Source organism: Trachemys scripta, chromosome 23 (assembly GCF_013100865.1).
Source record: "Trachemys scripta elegans isolate TJP31775 chromosome 23, CAS_Tse_1.0, whole genome shotgun sequence".
NCBI lineage: Eukaryota > Metazoa > Chordata > Testudines > Emydidae > Trachemys > Trachemys scripta.
Window position 1 is genome coordinate 12,622,057 of NC_048320.1, and position 15,749 is coordinate 12,637,805.

The 15,749-nt window shown below is 44.9% G+C and overlaps 1 protein-coding gene across 3 annotated transcripts in view; it reads right to left on the reverse strand.

The window, feature by feature from the left end:
• Positions 1-15,749, reverse strand: part of FBXL20 (F-box and leucine rich repeat protein 20) — a 72,235-nt gene that overhangs the window by 30,171 nt on the left and 26,315 nt on the right. For all 3 annotated transcript variants that reach the window (XM_034755719.1, XM_034755717.1, XM_034755718.1), the window contains one exon: positions 8,759-8,813. In XM_034755719.1, the coding sequence (XP_034611610.1) occupies positions 8,759-8,813 (55 nt within the window). The remainder of the gene's footprint in view (positions 1-8,758; positions 8,814-15,749) is intronic.

Genomic DNA, 15,749 nt, shown 5'->3' on the forward strand with positions numbered 1-15,749 from the left:
GAGTCTCACATATTTATATCTGTGATTTCTGAAGTGACATGGACCACCGATATAAGCAAATCCAATCAGTGTACAATGGACGGTGTTTAGAATTTTGGCTTGGCACCAATTTTGTGCTATTTAATCACAAAAAAAAAGCTAAAAGGGATTATTATGGAGCCGACTTAAAACGTGAAAAACAAGAATACTCAGAATTAAGGTAGAGAGCCTGTCCCTAATTCGCATAGGTAGTAAACAGGCCCCAGAACAGATGTTATACATCACACATGCTAAAATGCCCAATAACAAAGAGGTAGGTCAAGGATGGAGCCTTAACTTAGCATTTCCTTACCTCTGTAAATTAAAGATCAGATGCTTCTTTTTGATGTTATGGTTTATTTTTATACCAGCAATCAAACTTTAGCAACTGAGGCTATTTTCAGAGCATACATTATTTTCAGCCAGCTAAGTTACTCACCTGTAACCAGAGTATTTCAAGACGAGCCTCTGCTGCATATTCGCATTTGTGGGATCAAAGCACCTGCACTGCAAACTTCCAGAACCTTTTGGAAAGCAGTGTCCATTGGGGCCACTCACATCTCTTCCCCCCAGGGTTCCAAGGATTGGAAAGGGGGAGTGGCCTTAACCTCCCCCCCACCGCTTGTTTCAGGAATTCCTAACCCGAGACTCAAAGGTGAGCAGGTCGTGTGAATATGCAGAGGCTCATCTGGAAGATCTCTGGTTACAGATAAGCAACCTTCATTTCTTCTTCAAGTGGCCTCTGCATAGTCCCACTTGGGGGAGTTTAGCAAGCAGTACAAACCCCCAGGAAGGGAGGCTGTGGAGTTGTACGTAAACAAGGAAAGCAGAACTGCCAAACAAGCATCAGCTCTGGATGACAGGGCAGGAGAAGCAACCAATCTTGCTCTCACAAAACAAGTCTAAATGAGGGAACATTTTTGCTAAACACATGTATAGCTCCAATATCAGTAATGCAACATGATGCCATGAAGACAGAGTGACAGCATGCCAAGGACACCCCCTTGGTCCAGGATGAGGAGTGACAATTCCAGGAAGATGAAGCCCTGTGAAGTCATAATTGTGAAACAGATGAGCAACCTTTTGTCCATGACAGACTGGCTCCTAGTGTGTCAGTTACTTTTCTCTAAGGGATTGGGAAACATGTAGATAAGCTGTGGCCTGATACTACAACTAGTTCTTCTGAATATGAAGACATACGATACATTCAGGGAGGCAGGTAAAGGAGGCCCAGGACAAACAGACATTCTAGCGGTCTGAAAGAGGTGGAAAGCTCAGACATCTTAGACTGTTGTCTACACAAAGACGGATACCCAACCATTCCCGGAGAGTAGTCATGAGAGCCAGGCATTTAATAGAACACTTGCTGCCAGAGCATGGGCCAATTGATAAGGTACCTCTCAGTAAAAAATGTATTCTTTTACTCCAGTCACACTATGTGTAAAGGGACAGATCTGTGACTATGGCACACAAGGGTGCATACTACTAGTACCCTTCTGGAAATAGGAGAGTTCTATTTCTGGAACCCAGAGATGAATCTCAGAGTTAGCACAGCCAGACAGCATTTTGCTCCATGCGACAGTCCTATTGTCCACATTTAACGATAGGTGAATGAGACTTGCCACATTGTGGCCAGGAAACAAATCTCACACCCCACTAAGCAAAGGTGAGGGAAATCTCAACCCTTAGGTGCAGCTGTTCCTTCCAAGATGAGAGGGATCAAAGCTATGTTTACTGAGAATTCCAAAAGTGCTAAGTCAACTGCTTCATTAGACTCCAGGTCTATTTCTTCCAAGGAAAGCTTGGTAATGCTAAGGATGGGCATCCCTATGTGTTTCCAGAACCCATACAAGGGGCTATCAAAGACACTACCCAATCCTAGACACTGCGTACTCCAGGGTGGAACTGGAAGCAGACCTGAAAAGTCTCCTTCCTGGTTTAGAATTGAAGGTAGGTAGCCCAGAGCCCAGTAATGTTCTAACAACATTTCCTCCTATGAGAGCTCAGACACATGGATCCAACCAAATATTATGATGTCAGCTTCAAGGAATATCACAGTCCCTCACATAAAGCTCTTAATCTAAAATAGGACCCACAGCGCACTGCATCTTATTTGCAGACCCTTGGCAATGCGCCTTTTAAAACAAGTCTCTCCTTTTTCTGCCTTCACATTCAAGGGTTACAAAGTGATTCAGTCAATAGGCCGTCCTTTCTGGAGCATCAGATGGAGCCTGTGACACTGCATCCTGTTCCTCCTATCCAGGCTGTATTGCAAAGAAATCTCTGAATCCGTGAATCTCAGAATCGATAGAACTGTGATCGGTATAGTACCCTCACAACCTAAGGGAGCCTTGGAGCCCAGCATCAGTTCTTAGCCTGTCAGATTCTTGTAAATCTGGTCCTGGACACCTGAACTGGCCTTTAGGAATGGGCCGGGAGCCCAAGAGAACCTCAACAGTTCCCACCCAGTCGCACGGGGAACTGACAAGTCCAGGACTAAGTAAATTGGCATATACAACGTCGCAAAGTAAAAGAGTTTAAGAATAGACCGATCCTCCTTTTCTCACTCCAGGGTAAGGGTCTGATAGATGGAGCGTTGGGAGGGGAAAAGCTTCTCCCAGATAAGCAGGGCATCCAGCGAGTGCTTCTGAAGACGAGTGAACCCGAAGCACAATGTGAAAATACTACGCTGTAACCAGGGCTGGCTCCAGCATTTCTGCCGCCCCAAGCAAAAACACACACAAAAAAGCCGCGATCGCGATCGGCGGCGGCAAATTGGGGGGGAAAAAAAAAGCCGCTATCGGCGGCGGCAGTTCAGCGGCAGGTCCTTCGCTCCTAGAGGGAGTGAGGGACCTGCCGTCCCCGAATTGCCGCAGGTGCCGCCCCTCTCCCTTGGCCGCCCCAAGCACCTGCTTGTTAAGCTGGTGCCTGGAACCAGCCCTGGCTGTAACAGAGAACCCGCATTCCAGACCTGATCAGAAGCTTGCAATGCATTTCCCCTTTCTAGTTTGTGAGGACCTCCAAACTGATCTGTTTGCCTTTGCCACTACGTTGGGCACAGAATCCGTCAGGCAAGCAGTTCTGCAAAGATCGTGGTGTTGTAGTACCAGAGTCCAATGACCTGGGCAGATCTGGGGCCTCAGTGGTACAGAACTCTTAGACAAGTGATTCAGCAGTAACAGATGTCAGCTCCCCATGCTGGCTAGATCCCAGGTAATCAGATCCCTTCTCGGCAACTGTGCGCAACAGTCCATGTGTGACTGCTGCATCTGGATTCAAGCTCTGGCCCTACCTCCCATTTGGATCCAAAGCCAATCACAGCTTTTTTTTTTTTCTCCTGGGCAGGTTGGGGTAACTCTAGATCTGTGCTCTGTTTGAATTCAGGTTTTGCAGCTCCCAGATCCATAGGAGGCCACCAGATCTGGATCAAGATTGTACAGCCCTGGATACATGCTGGGCCACCGAATCTAGGTTTTGCAGCCCTAGATCCACACTAGGCTGCTGGACCTGAGCTCTATGGATCCAGATCCATTGGAAATTGGATCCAACAGCCAGAGAGCCAATTTAGGCACATAGCTAGGTACCCAGGTCAACCTGGATAGATGCAGAGACTTTTATAGTGACCAGCCTGAGATGCCTCCCATGTGCCGGGGTGCAAGAGACAGCCAAACCCGCTCCGGCAAGACAATCACTGAAGCGGACTGCGAACTTATTCGGTGCCAGCTCAGCTGACTGGAGGAACCTGCCCCCCCATGAGCAGGCCCAATCTGCTCCTGTGTGTCCTGACAAAGCCCATGCTCGACAGGCATCTCCTCATGTCTTTTAAAAGAAAAACCTGGCTAAATGACCACCCATTACAAACAAAATTGACCTCAAAAAGGTAGAAAGAGAAAAAAGAAAAACTGACAAGGAACGGTCGAGGACACTGTGCGATCTGATCTCGCTGCATCTTCGGCGTTTAGAAAAGGACTGAGGGGTAGTTGGGGCCGCTCCCCCTTTCATACCCTCAGAACTCGTTAGGATGCGGGCACGAGGCGAGTGGCCTCAATGGACACTGCTTTCTGGAAGCTTGTGGCACACGTGCCTGGATCCTACAAGTGGGAATATGCAGAGGCCACTCAAAGAACAATGGACTTTAACACACAGAGACTATATATCTAATGCTCAAATTGTTAACTAATCTAAATGGGGAGGATTCCTAAAAACTGGCTGCATTCTATAGGCTAAGAGGGCCCTTATTGGGAAGGGGGTGGGGAACTATATAAATGTGCCCAATACCTACAGTGCAAAGGTTTGATGTGTGTGACCCCACTGATCATTATGCTGTTCATAACTGTCGCATTGTTATCTTGTGCTCCCCAATTTTATTTGTTGCATCTGCCTGTTCTCTAATCTTATACTTTGACTGAAAGCTCTTCAGGGCAGAACCCATCTTTCTGTACCGTGTTTTTACAGTGTCTAGCACAATAGGACCCTGAGCCCAACTAGGATTCTTGGGTGCTACTGCAATATAAATAAATACGTGTGAGGATGGCTGGGACTAAGCAGGTTCCAATAGCTAGGGGTCTGAGCAGGATTAAACACCCAAGAGGGGTGATCTGGTGCTCATAGGATATCCAAACAGCCAGTGTTACCTCAGTCACTCAGTGCTATTTAGTGAGACAGACGATACTGTGTATACTCGTTCATAAGCTGAATATTTTTAGTAAAAAAGGGACGCATCAGAGAAGGGGGTCGGCTTATGAACGGGTATAGAGAGAGGAAGAGGTGGGACACAGCCCCCCCGCAACAGAGGGGCAAGGAGAGGCAGCACAGCCAGAAGGGAAGAGGCGGGGCCAGAGTCTCTCCACCACGCTGCTCTCCCACCAGCCTCCGAAGCAGCTGAAGCTCGGGGGCTGGCAGGCTGCGACCGCGGCGCCCGGCCTGCCGGCAGCTCTGGCCAGGCTAGAGCCATCCTCCCCTGGCCTGCCCCAGGCAAGGTGGGAAGGGATGGGCTGGGGAGAGTGTGGGGGTCCCGGGCTAGGGATGGGGCGGGATGGGGTTACACGGGGAGGGGTCATGTGGGGAGGGTCCCAGGTTAGGGGTGGCTTCATGTAGGGGGTGGTCACAGGGGTTACTCCCCTGGCCCCCAGCTTTCCCCTCCCCAAATTTCCCCACCAGTTGCTATCCCAGACCGTAAGGGTAAGCCGCTGGCGGACTGGGACATTTTGTTTACTTAGGTTTACCTCCATGCCTGCGGAGGTAAACAAACCGTCCTGGCCCACCAGCGGCTTATCCTAATGGGCCAGGAGCCAAAGTCTGCCCACCCCTGAATTATAGGGTCAGCTTATGAATGGGTCATCAACATTTGCCATTTTTACTTTCCATCTTGGGGAGAGTGGGGTGGGGTGTCAGCTTATAAACGAACCGGCTTATGATCGAGTATATACGGTACTTGGGATTTTATCTTTTAAATGCGAAGTGAGTAAATACACCATCTCATACATGTGCACATCATGGCAGTTACGAAGGCAGAGGAGTTACTTTGCATTCATAGAAGCCAATATGTAGATATTAACTCGGCTCTTCTTTTAAAATAAAGGAGTGGCTCAAGCCACACTGTACAACAATCTGAAAAAAGAAAGACTAAGTTGTTAGTGCAAAATATCAGCTGACTTAAAAAAAAGCGTGTTGAATTGTTCATAGTTCAAGGCTGCTTATATCAAACTTGAGCACAAAGCAGGTTTCAGAAAATTAATAAATCCAGTGGGGGGAAGAAGGGGAAACAGGGAGAGTTTATAATTAATACACTGACTGTTAGCTTACTTATACTATTTGCCACATCTATAATATTTTGAGACCAGATTTCCATGACAAAGTCAGTGCAGTTAGATATAGTTGGGAACTTGTATTGGAAGTCTCTGCATCTCAAAGATTACCTTGGAACGATGGAAAAACTCCATCATATTTGGAACAATCAATCACTGCCAAGAGAAGCCCCTTCCTGCTCTGAAAGGACTGTGAGTATGTACTGTGGGGAGAGACTAATTTCCTAATAGGCCATTAAGTGAAAAGACCCAGTCAACACTAAAAATTAACTTCTCAGAAAAAAGAATTAAGGGATTTCAGGGAGGTTTGGGCATTTCTCCTTTGTAAATCCAATCCACTGACATAAAAGGTTCTTCCATGATAAAGCTATTTGATATGTCAAGTTAGTGCCTTCCAAGTTCCAAAACTTCATCATTTATCAGCATTTCTCCATAAGCTGAGGTTATGGGAGCAGAAGGGGGTGAAGATGACATTGCAACCTTGCTGAAGTCCTAAAGCTTCCTATTCTCTCCTGGCTCTTCACACACACAACTCTCTAGAGTCATGCCAGTCATGATTTTCACAGGAGTGCATTTCCTCTTCTCCTTATTTTTACCCTGATGGTTTTTGCATGGACTTGCAATGCTGAGAAAGAGGCATCATTGCTAGAAGATACGTCTGGAGTCAGGGCGGAGGGTAACTGTAAGCAGGATATGCACTTCCTGAGTATTCACCATGGCTATGAAGGCCTTAATACACACTGTAGGTTTGTTCTTCAGTGACACTTTTGATTAGCTGGCATTGGCGGCGCTGGGCAAGGGATTTGATCCCAGCCCAAGGCTGAGGAGATGCAGACTTTGAGACTGATATAAAAGGTGGTGCCAAGACCGGAATAGCAAAATGAGTTTTGGGTCCTCTGCAGAGGACTTTGGAATAGAGACTGGTTTCAGTATCCTCAATGAGCCCAGAGTATCCGATGTAGGCATGGAGAAGCCAGATGGGGCCACAGCCTGAAGTTTCTCTCTTCTAGTGCAAGGAGTGATGATGGCATGGCAAACTGCACACTGGGTTACCGGAGAGTCTCACGCAGACAGAGAAGGCACTGGCCACAGGAGTCAGTCTCTAGTATGACTGCCAAGCAGGAGGTGCATTTCTTGAAGCCCTTATGAGGGTTGGTGTCCCAAAATGGCCCACATGAAGGGAGCCCAAGGATACCAGGATAAGGACAAGATGTGTATGCTAAACTATTCTATGCTACTCTAACCACAAGAAACATAATCTAGGCCAAGGCCACAAAGGTAAGTTCTGTTTACACTAGGCTACAGAAGAACTGAGGCAGTTGTGGGGGTGGTGGTGGGAGGGGCGCGCACACCCTTACGTAGAGTAGGGCAAGTATGTCACTTTGCACGAGATCTCTCCTGTTTCCCCTGAAGACAAGGTTTTATAAAGCAGTTCCACAGATCTATGGCAGGGATGCCATATTCCACAAGCGGGAATACACAGAGTCCTCCAAAGAAGAATCCATTGTTAAAGTTTCACCTCCTTAATAAAATGCACTTTGCAAAACGTTTCTGTAGCACCACGACTACTTTTGTTCACTTTAAAAAGTGATTTTTTTTTAAAAAGAAGAAATTGACAGGCTTTTCAAAATATGTATTACTTACCCTATGAGTGAGAACAAGTAATTGGAGGCCTGTAGCTTGTGTTTATTAAATGCAAAAAGGTCCATTAAAGTAATGTTAGGATTGCAGTTTTAAATACATAAAGAGTCATGAAATAAAGTTATGTTCTCATAGCACCTGTAACTCTGCCATCATTCTATTTATAACACACAATTGCACAAGCCATGCACTGAAGTTACCATTACAGTATGATGAAATACTGCGTGTTGCATGAACAAGGAGGTAGAGTTTACAGTAGGTGATGGAACCATAATGGAATTATCTGATTTCCATGCATTTAAAATCTCAATTGTCATGTTGCTTTTATGTCCTGTTTTTCATTTAATTACCCCCCCCCCCCAGGAAAATATGAAATGGAAAAGAAATGTGCCAGTGGACCCAAAACTATTCAGCTTTCTCCTACAGAGTTAGCGGATACTGGGATCAGCCAATAAGGTAATTCCAATATACTGTGACTCCATAGACAAAAGATTTTTATATAAGCATTTAGAACTTGATTCATTTATATGATTCATTATGGTAATTTTTCTGTGAACAAGGTACGTGTCTTGTTAGATGACAGCAAGATAAAAAGCAGAAATTCTGGACAAGAGTCCATAAAACAAGTCTAGTAGCTCCGGTTGAATTGGCACTTGCGTTAGTGGAAGTTGCACACCCATTTCCCCTCAAGGAGTCTCGAGTTGCACTATGTTTGCCGAGTTGCAGGAAGTTACAAACTACTTTACTAGTTAAACACTGAATGAAATGCTCAGGTCTCCTTCCATCTCTATTTGCATCAGCTGCATTGGAGCAGACGGATAACTGTTCATTGGACTCTCTTCATTGTGTTAAAGTTTAATTCACGAACATGGTACATCTGCATTAAAAGCCCAGATGTCAGCACAACTCATTTAAAAACATCATTTAGCTAACATGAATTGAACACATTTCCCCCTGTTCGTAGCAGCCCTTCTAAAAACTGTTCAGAAAACATTTTTTTAAGGTTTTGATGTAGCTGGGTTTTTTTTCTTCAATAGGGCCTTAGCTGCCACCAAAGGGATATACCTAGACTTTCAAACCCACTCACTGCTGTGGTAAATACCAGAAACTCCTGGCATCACTAGATTAACTATGGAGAAAGAGGAATATGTATAAATAGCTGAGACATTCTTTGAACAGAGTTTGCTGGCATGTTCTTCCCAATCTGAGATAAAAGGGCAATTTGAAAATGTCTGAGTCAGAATAAGAGAAATAGTGCTGATAGATTTTAAGTGATACATAAAGATTCTTACCCTGGAAACCTGAGCACAACGACACAGAGTGACCACATCCAGAAAAGAGAATATTCTGTAAAGAAAACAAAGACAAACCTTTATAAAAGGTATTTTGGTTATTTGCATCTAAAATAAAAAGAAAGTGGAAAGCTTAAAAAAAGCTTGAAGATAGAAAACTTCTTTGTAATGCAGATGAAAGCTTGACTGCAAATAAAAGTGCAGACCAAGCAGTTAACAAATGAAAGCAGTCACAGATATCGGACTGCTACGAAATATTTAATCTTGTACCTTGTAGTATTTGCTGACAGAGTAAACTGAACGATTGTTTATCAAAACAGATGCTTCCTGCTACCTTGTAGCTCAGCAGTCAGAAATGTTCAATTAGTTAAGGAAACAGCAGGATAAACAATTACAGTTCAACACAAGAGAACAGTTGTACAAAATCTGTTTGTTTACCAGTGAAAAACCCCTTTCTCCTTAACAATTGCATAGCTCCAATGGCACTCAGTGGAGTGCATAACAAGTTAAACACCTCAGTAAAATCTGAGGATCTGGTCCCAATTCAGGAATTTATATATAATTTCCTGTGGTAATTAAGAATTAAATACTACAATATGAGAAATGATTAAAAACACTGTCGTCCTCATGCCCCAAGGATGAGGTGGAAGGAGTATCTTGCTTTGAAATAGAAGGTAAGTGCAATTTGCATCAAGTCAGCAGAGTTAATTAGTGTGCCTGTGTAATTGTCTAGGTCACATGTGCAGGGCCGGCTCTAACTTTTTTACCACCCCAGGCAAAAAAGAAGAGCGTCACCCCGCCGTAACACCCCTCCCCCCCCCAGCGCCAGGCCGCCCAAACTCCCTCCCCCGCCCCCGAGCGCTGCGCCAGGCCAGGCCGGCCAAACCCCTGCCCCCTCCGAGCACCGGGCCGGGCCGCCCAAACCCCTGGAGCACCGGGCCAGGCCACCCAAACCCCCGCGCCGCCGAACCTGCTCTCTTCCCCACCACAGTGCCGCGCCGCTGAAACACCCCCTGCGCTGCCTGGCCAAAACAAACAAACAAAAACCCTCAAGCACCGCCCCGCCAAACCAAAAAACAAAAACACCGCAAGCGCCCCCGCCACCCCAACACTGGCCGCCCCTTCTAAGGTGCCGCCCCAAGCATGTGCTTGGTCGGCTGGTGCCTGGAGCCGGCCCTGCACGTGTTGTCAGGAGTGAGCTGGCTGGGTCACCCCTACGTGGAATGCCGTTCCTTTGCATGAGGGCACTCCCAAGTACTCCGAACAGCTTGGTGCGCAGAAGTTCATCTACTTATTGGCCTATTTATCAGAATCCTAGAAGCAGTTTGTCGTACTTTGTTGTATTTTTCACTGGGCTCCGTTCTTCTACTCTCCAGTCATTTAAGCAAACACAAATAAAGTACAAAATCCACTTAAACTCAGAGGAAATCAGGTGTTTATTAACACTGTTGAGAACCACTGGTCTAGGGGTAACAGATGGGAAGACAGGCAGGCTAACTGTGGAGAAGGGGGAAAAGCATGGTTTGGGAAACATTTGGAGCTTGGAAAATAGAGCTCAAAAAGACATTAAACAGCAAATGCTTATGGTGGCAACTATAAAATTGAATTTAATCATTAGGTCAATAGTTTACTGCAGAGATAGAACGAACGTATTTAGTGAAGAGAAAAGATTGTATACATACTCAGGCATAAATGGAATGTGTGTATTAATATTTAAAATTGAAGAGTTTTTAGAAAGAAGGAAACTTATTAACATTTGCCTTATACAAGGGTTAAGGGGATAAGCTATTTTTTCCAGGTAACTATTGACAAGGTATTTTCAGTTTACTTTCATTCAAGGTGCCTTTGTTACTGGAGTAATGTTAATATAAGGTTAGAAACATGTGTGACTAATTTAACTCTACTCACCCCCAGATTTTCTCTACTGTATGTGGCTGTCAGGGATTTGGGGGTCAATTGAACTATTAAAATCCCAGAATTTTTTGCACACATTTGATTAATTTATTTTTTTCCTTTTACATAACAGGATTAGTTTTATTGTGGAAATATCTAGGCAATATTTTAAAACTGCTGTGATTATTATGCAGGCTTTGCTAGTGAGGAATATGGTTAGACAATATGACCGATACACATCAAACAGTTTCAAAGTGCCATAAAGACGACTGAGAGCTTCACAAACAAATGCTCCAGAGCATTAAGCTAACCCAGGAAATTAAGGCTGTCTAGATAGTCCACTGACATGTATGGCAGTAGATGGGGTGCATTGAGTCTTTAGGTGCCCCAACAAAGCAGGAAGGTGCTACCATAATTGCTGCCAAACTTGAACTAGGAGGGACCTGGGACGAGAGCTGAGGGCGCTGTACAAGTTGGACAAGAATTTGGAAACCCTCCAGCAAGTTATTCCCTCCTTCACCCCTATAAGTTTACTTTAGAAAACTCCTTCTCACTCCCAAGCCTCACCAACTTCTGATCTTTCTCCAAATCGGCTAGAGAGGAGTGAAGAGGCAAGGACTGATAGGAACGGTGGAGTAGTACCTTATATAAAGTGGATGATTGACAAACCTCTCTGCCCACTGTTTGCTGGTTGGTGGGCACAGATACTGCAACAGTTGGGACCATGAACCGCTCAAATGAACAGTCCTTTAGCAGAAGTAGGAGGGGGCTGGCAGCACGGTGTTCTTGGTAAGGTGTCCCCTGTTCTAGACTTCAGTTACCTCCTTTGTTTGAGAGAGCCTGGATACAGTGACCTTTAAGAATATCCTGCAAGACTCCGTTCGTCCATCCCCAAGAGAGTCTAGTGCAGTGGTTCTCAACCATATGCAGCCCACAACATGTTATGTGGGCCGCATCCAATACTATCTGTATGGCCCTGAGGATGTCACATGGGACACAGCTGCGTGCTGATTGGGCCGCAGGTTGAGACCCACTCGTCTAGGTGTAAGAGATGGGAAGACAGGCAGGCTAACTGAGGAGAAGGGGGCTTGGGAAACACTTGGAGTTTGGAAAATATTGCTGGGTAGTTTGTTTTTCCTTGCATGATTTAGAAGCCTGGCAAGATCCCTGGGCTGAAACTGTTCTATATTAATTGTGTAACGCAGCCACAGCCTGGGACAGATGCAGAGAATAAACTGCATAAAGCTGGGGGAATGAGGCACTTAAAATAACGAACAAACACGTACTGCTGACAAATGCCACTTTAGACCATGTAAGAATTAGGAGGGGTTATCAAGGCTGCTGCTGCCAGCAAACCAGCAAGACAAAGCAGTTTGTGAACATTAATGCGCATACTTGGTATTCAAAGATAGTACAATTATTTGCACAGGGTAATCTGTAAGCAGCAAAGCCAGGGGGTTGCAATTTTTCAGAAGTGGAGACTGGCAGGGCGGAATGACGTGATATGCTACAGCAAAGAGCATTATCAAAAGAGAGTGAAAAACGTTGACATTGTCATCAGTGGAAGCATGTCTGCTGACTACCTTGAAAGGAAATAGGATATTTCTCATAAAGACAGACAAAAATTAATTCACAGACATGCGCCTCGCTGGAGGTTTCATTTGTCAACATGCTGAAGGTCACCCTCATTAGCCAGGTTGTTTAGCTTTGCTGGAGGAAATAGAATTGAAAGCCCTTGTTTTCATTAACCTTGTGACCTTTGGTGTTCAACAACTCTGCACTGGCTCTTAGGTAGCTCTTTCCCCTACAGATGACAACTGGAGAGAGGGGAGCGCACCATGTGTGGGACAGAACACCACGAAGCCTACAGCAGAGCATTGAGTGTTTTATAAGCAAAGTGGTTAAGGCCTTGTCTATTAGAGAAAGTTTTTTCAGTGTATTTTCCGCTGCTCTATCTACAGCAAAAGAGTGCTTCCACATAGCTTTGTTTATGCTGGCTTAAGCTACTTCCCTTGTGAATCACTGCATTCACAAAGCTCTGTGCTTGGTTTTTTTTTTTAAATAACCACACAGCATTCTGGGCACATATCCCATGGTGCAATGTTCTGCCACTGGATTTTACATATTCTATGATTTTTCTCGATGCATTGTGAAATGCCACCTGGAATTCTGGGGCTTGGGGGTCAATCTAAAACTCCCATGACTCCCCTTCTGACATCCCATAATTCATCTGTTTTCTGCAAACCAGCATCATTTCCACGCAGCATGGAGGAAACACTGCTGAGCGCAGTGATCTGGACAGTCATTTATATAAACAGGCTCTTCCACGTGTATTGGCAGTTGTGTAGCCAGATAGCTTCGAATGAGTTGGAAGACCACCACTATCATGCCTCAATGCTGCTTATGCTTAACAATCTGTCCCACCTTGTATTTAGCCTGGACACTGGTTACTTTCTCCAGACCTGAGGAACAGCTCGGTGAAGCTCAAAAGCTTGTCTCTTTCACCAACAGAAGTTGGTCCAATAAAAGATTATCTCATCCACCTTGTCTCTCCTATCCTGGGACCAACACTACAACACCACTGCAAATACGCTTTTGGCAGCCAGTCCACAGTAGGGCGGGAAAAGAACAGTTACTTGTTCTACAGTAACTGACTCTTCAAGATGTCAGAGTGGATTTCGCTATAGGAGCACATGGGCCTCATGTGCACAAGATGAGATTTTTTTTTTGCATAGTGGATCCCTTGGGGGCAGTGCATCACCCATGGCTGCCTCATGCTCCCATACAAGGACATAAAAGATGGGAGCACAGGCAACCTTCCGTCAGTTTCTTCGCAGTAAAAAAGGTCAATGTAACTGAGGATTTCTAAGAGCGGAAGGGAGAGAAGGCAGTGGGACCCACATTGACCATATCATCTCGAAGGACCACAGTTACTGCAGGGTACGTAATCATCCTTTCAGTGTTAGTTTGGACTCCATTGTGGGAGACTGGCAAGCAACATCTCCTCAGGACAGTGGGAATGAGGAGTTCAAGCTGAATCCGTTGAACAGCGACTGAAGTACTGCTCTTCTGAACTTGGCATCTGACCTGGCAGCCAAGTCCAAGGCATGGTGTTTAACAAAGGTCAGTGAATTGCCATCTTACAGATTCGATACAGGCACATTCTTGAAGCAGATGGAGGACACCGCTTGTGCCCTGGTGGAGTGAGAGGCTCACCAGCCAGCGAGATATGCTGTTATCCATTTCAATATTCTCTGTGAAGAGATGGCTTGACTTTTAAAACATCTGGCTAAGGCTATAAGCAGATAGACAGTCTGAACTGTTTGGTCCTTTCCATATAGATTCATAGATTCCAAGGGACCATTGTTATCATCTAGTCTGAGCTCCTGTGTAACAGGCCAGAGAATTTCACCGAAATAATTCCTATCTTTTATGGTGTGCAATTTCTCATCTCCCAGCACAGAGCATAGTTTTGGGAAGAAGAAAGGTAGGTTGACTGACTGGTCTAGATGAAAATTTTAGACCACTTTCTGCGCTGTTTTAGGAAGGTCCAAATTAAAGTAGTAACCAAAAATAAGGGGGGTGAAGGAGGACTGGTTATGACAAAACTTGTCTAGAAGAGGAGTTTGAAGCTCAAAAGAAAAGTAGCAGATCTGACACTTAAGTTTTATCTCACTGCCACAGACAGAGGGAACCACTTTATCCTTTATGCCTGCACACAGAAGTATGAAGTGATGCAGGGTAATGAACTCTGCTAATCAGAAAATTTCAATCTCACGTGCACAGGGCACATGCACACCTGCTGTAGGATCCACACAGACATACTGGAAGTCTGACCGCTTTTTTCAACCTCATTTTCTGGTCCTAAAATGCATTTCATTATTACACACAGCTCTGGCTCCAATACTGGGTTTTCAGAAAGGAATCCAACACCTTGTTTGAAAACTTTGAATAAATCCTCAGCATACAAATATCTTCCCTCAAATTAAGTATGACATCAGCCAATGTATCAGCCCTCATGTGAAGGCTACTGGCACGTTGGAAGCGAGGAAAATACGCTTATTGTCTCTCTGGATTCTTGTTACATGACACACAAGTATCTATATCTACAGGAACACAACTGCAGCTAAGTCATCAGGCAAGCTCACTTTCCACAAATAATTCTTCCTCCTCCATAGAAATTCCAAGCCATTAATAAATATTCCAGTAACAAGCCTGCTGGGTAGCTGTCAAACTCACTCTCTGTCCCTCTCCCCCCCCTCACCCCCCCAAGGTATAAAGGATGCTAATATGGCTGACAATTGCCCCTTTTGCCCTTGAGGATACACCTCTTGAGGTCAGAGTAAACACAAAAGCACATGAAAAGTTTTCCTGATCCTAAAAGTCCATCTCTATATGGTCCAATATGCTTAGATTACAGGGTTCTTACTTTTCATTTCTCCTGCCACGCCTCCCTCAATAGCCTTCCCCGCACTCTTCTTGTAGGGTTTTTGACTGCCCTAGCTAGGACTGGTTGCTTGGGAGTGGTTGCCTGACAATGACTAGGCTCATGGAAGACAAACAATGAATTTAAAATCATGCTCTTAAATAGCTAATCAAATTACTTTTTTTTTTTAAAGCAAAAAAGACCCTTCTAAATGCTGTCTGCACTACTTTCTCCCTAGTCTTTTCTCACTGATCCCAAACAATGACTCAGCAGAATCAGACTATGAAAAAAATACTGTTTCAGCAACAGTCACTGCTCTGCACTTTGGCTGTTTCACAACTTGGCTCCAACCTATAGCACCTCACAATTGCTGGAGAGAACACAGGAGCACACCGAATGTCCTATAGGCTGAATGACCTGACGTTGGAGTTACTTTGGAAAACTAAGGACAGGCTTTTCTTCTCAGAGAAACTGCTAGAGGGGAAAAACAGGTTGCCCTGCATGGCTAGGCAATGATGAAACAGGGTTCCTCCTTCAATACACACACAGTATGGGTCATAATTAAATATTGGGCTTCTCCTCACCCTGGTCTGAATTATGTAGTCTGCACAGTAGAAACAGAACACAAAAACCCAAGCACAGATAATCCAACCCTACTTAAAACGTAACAAA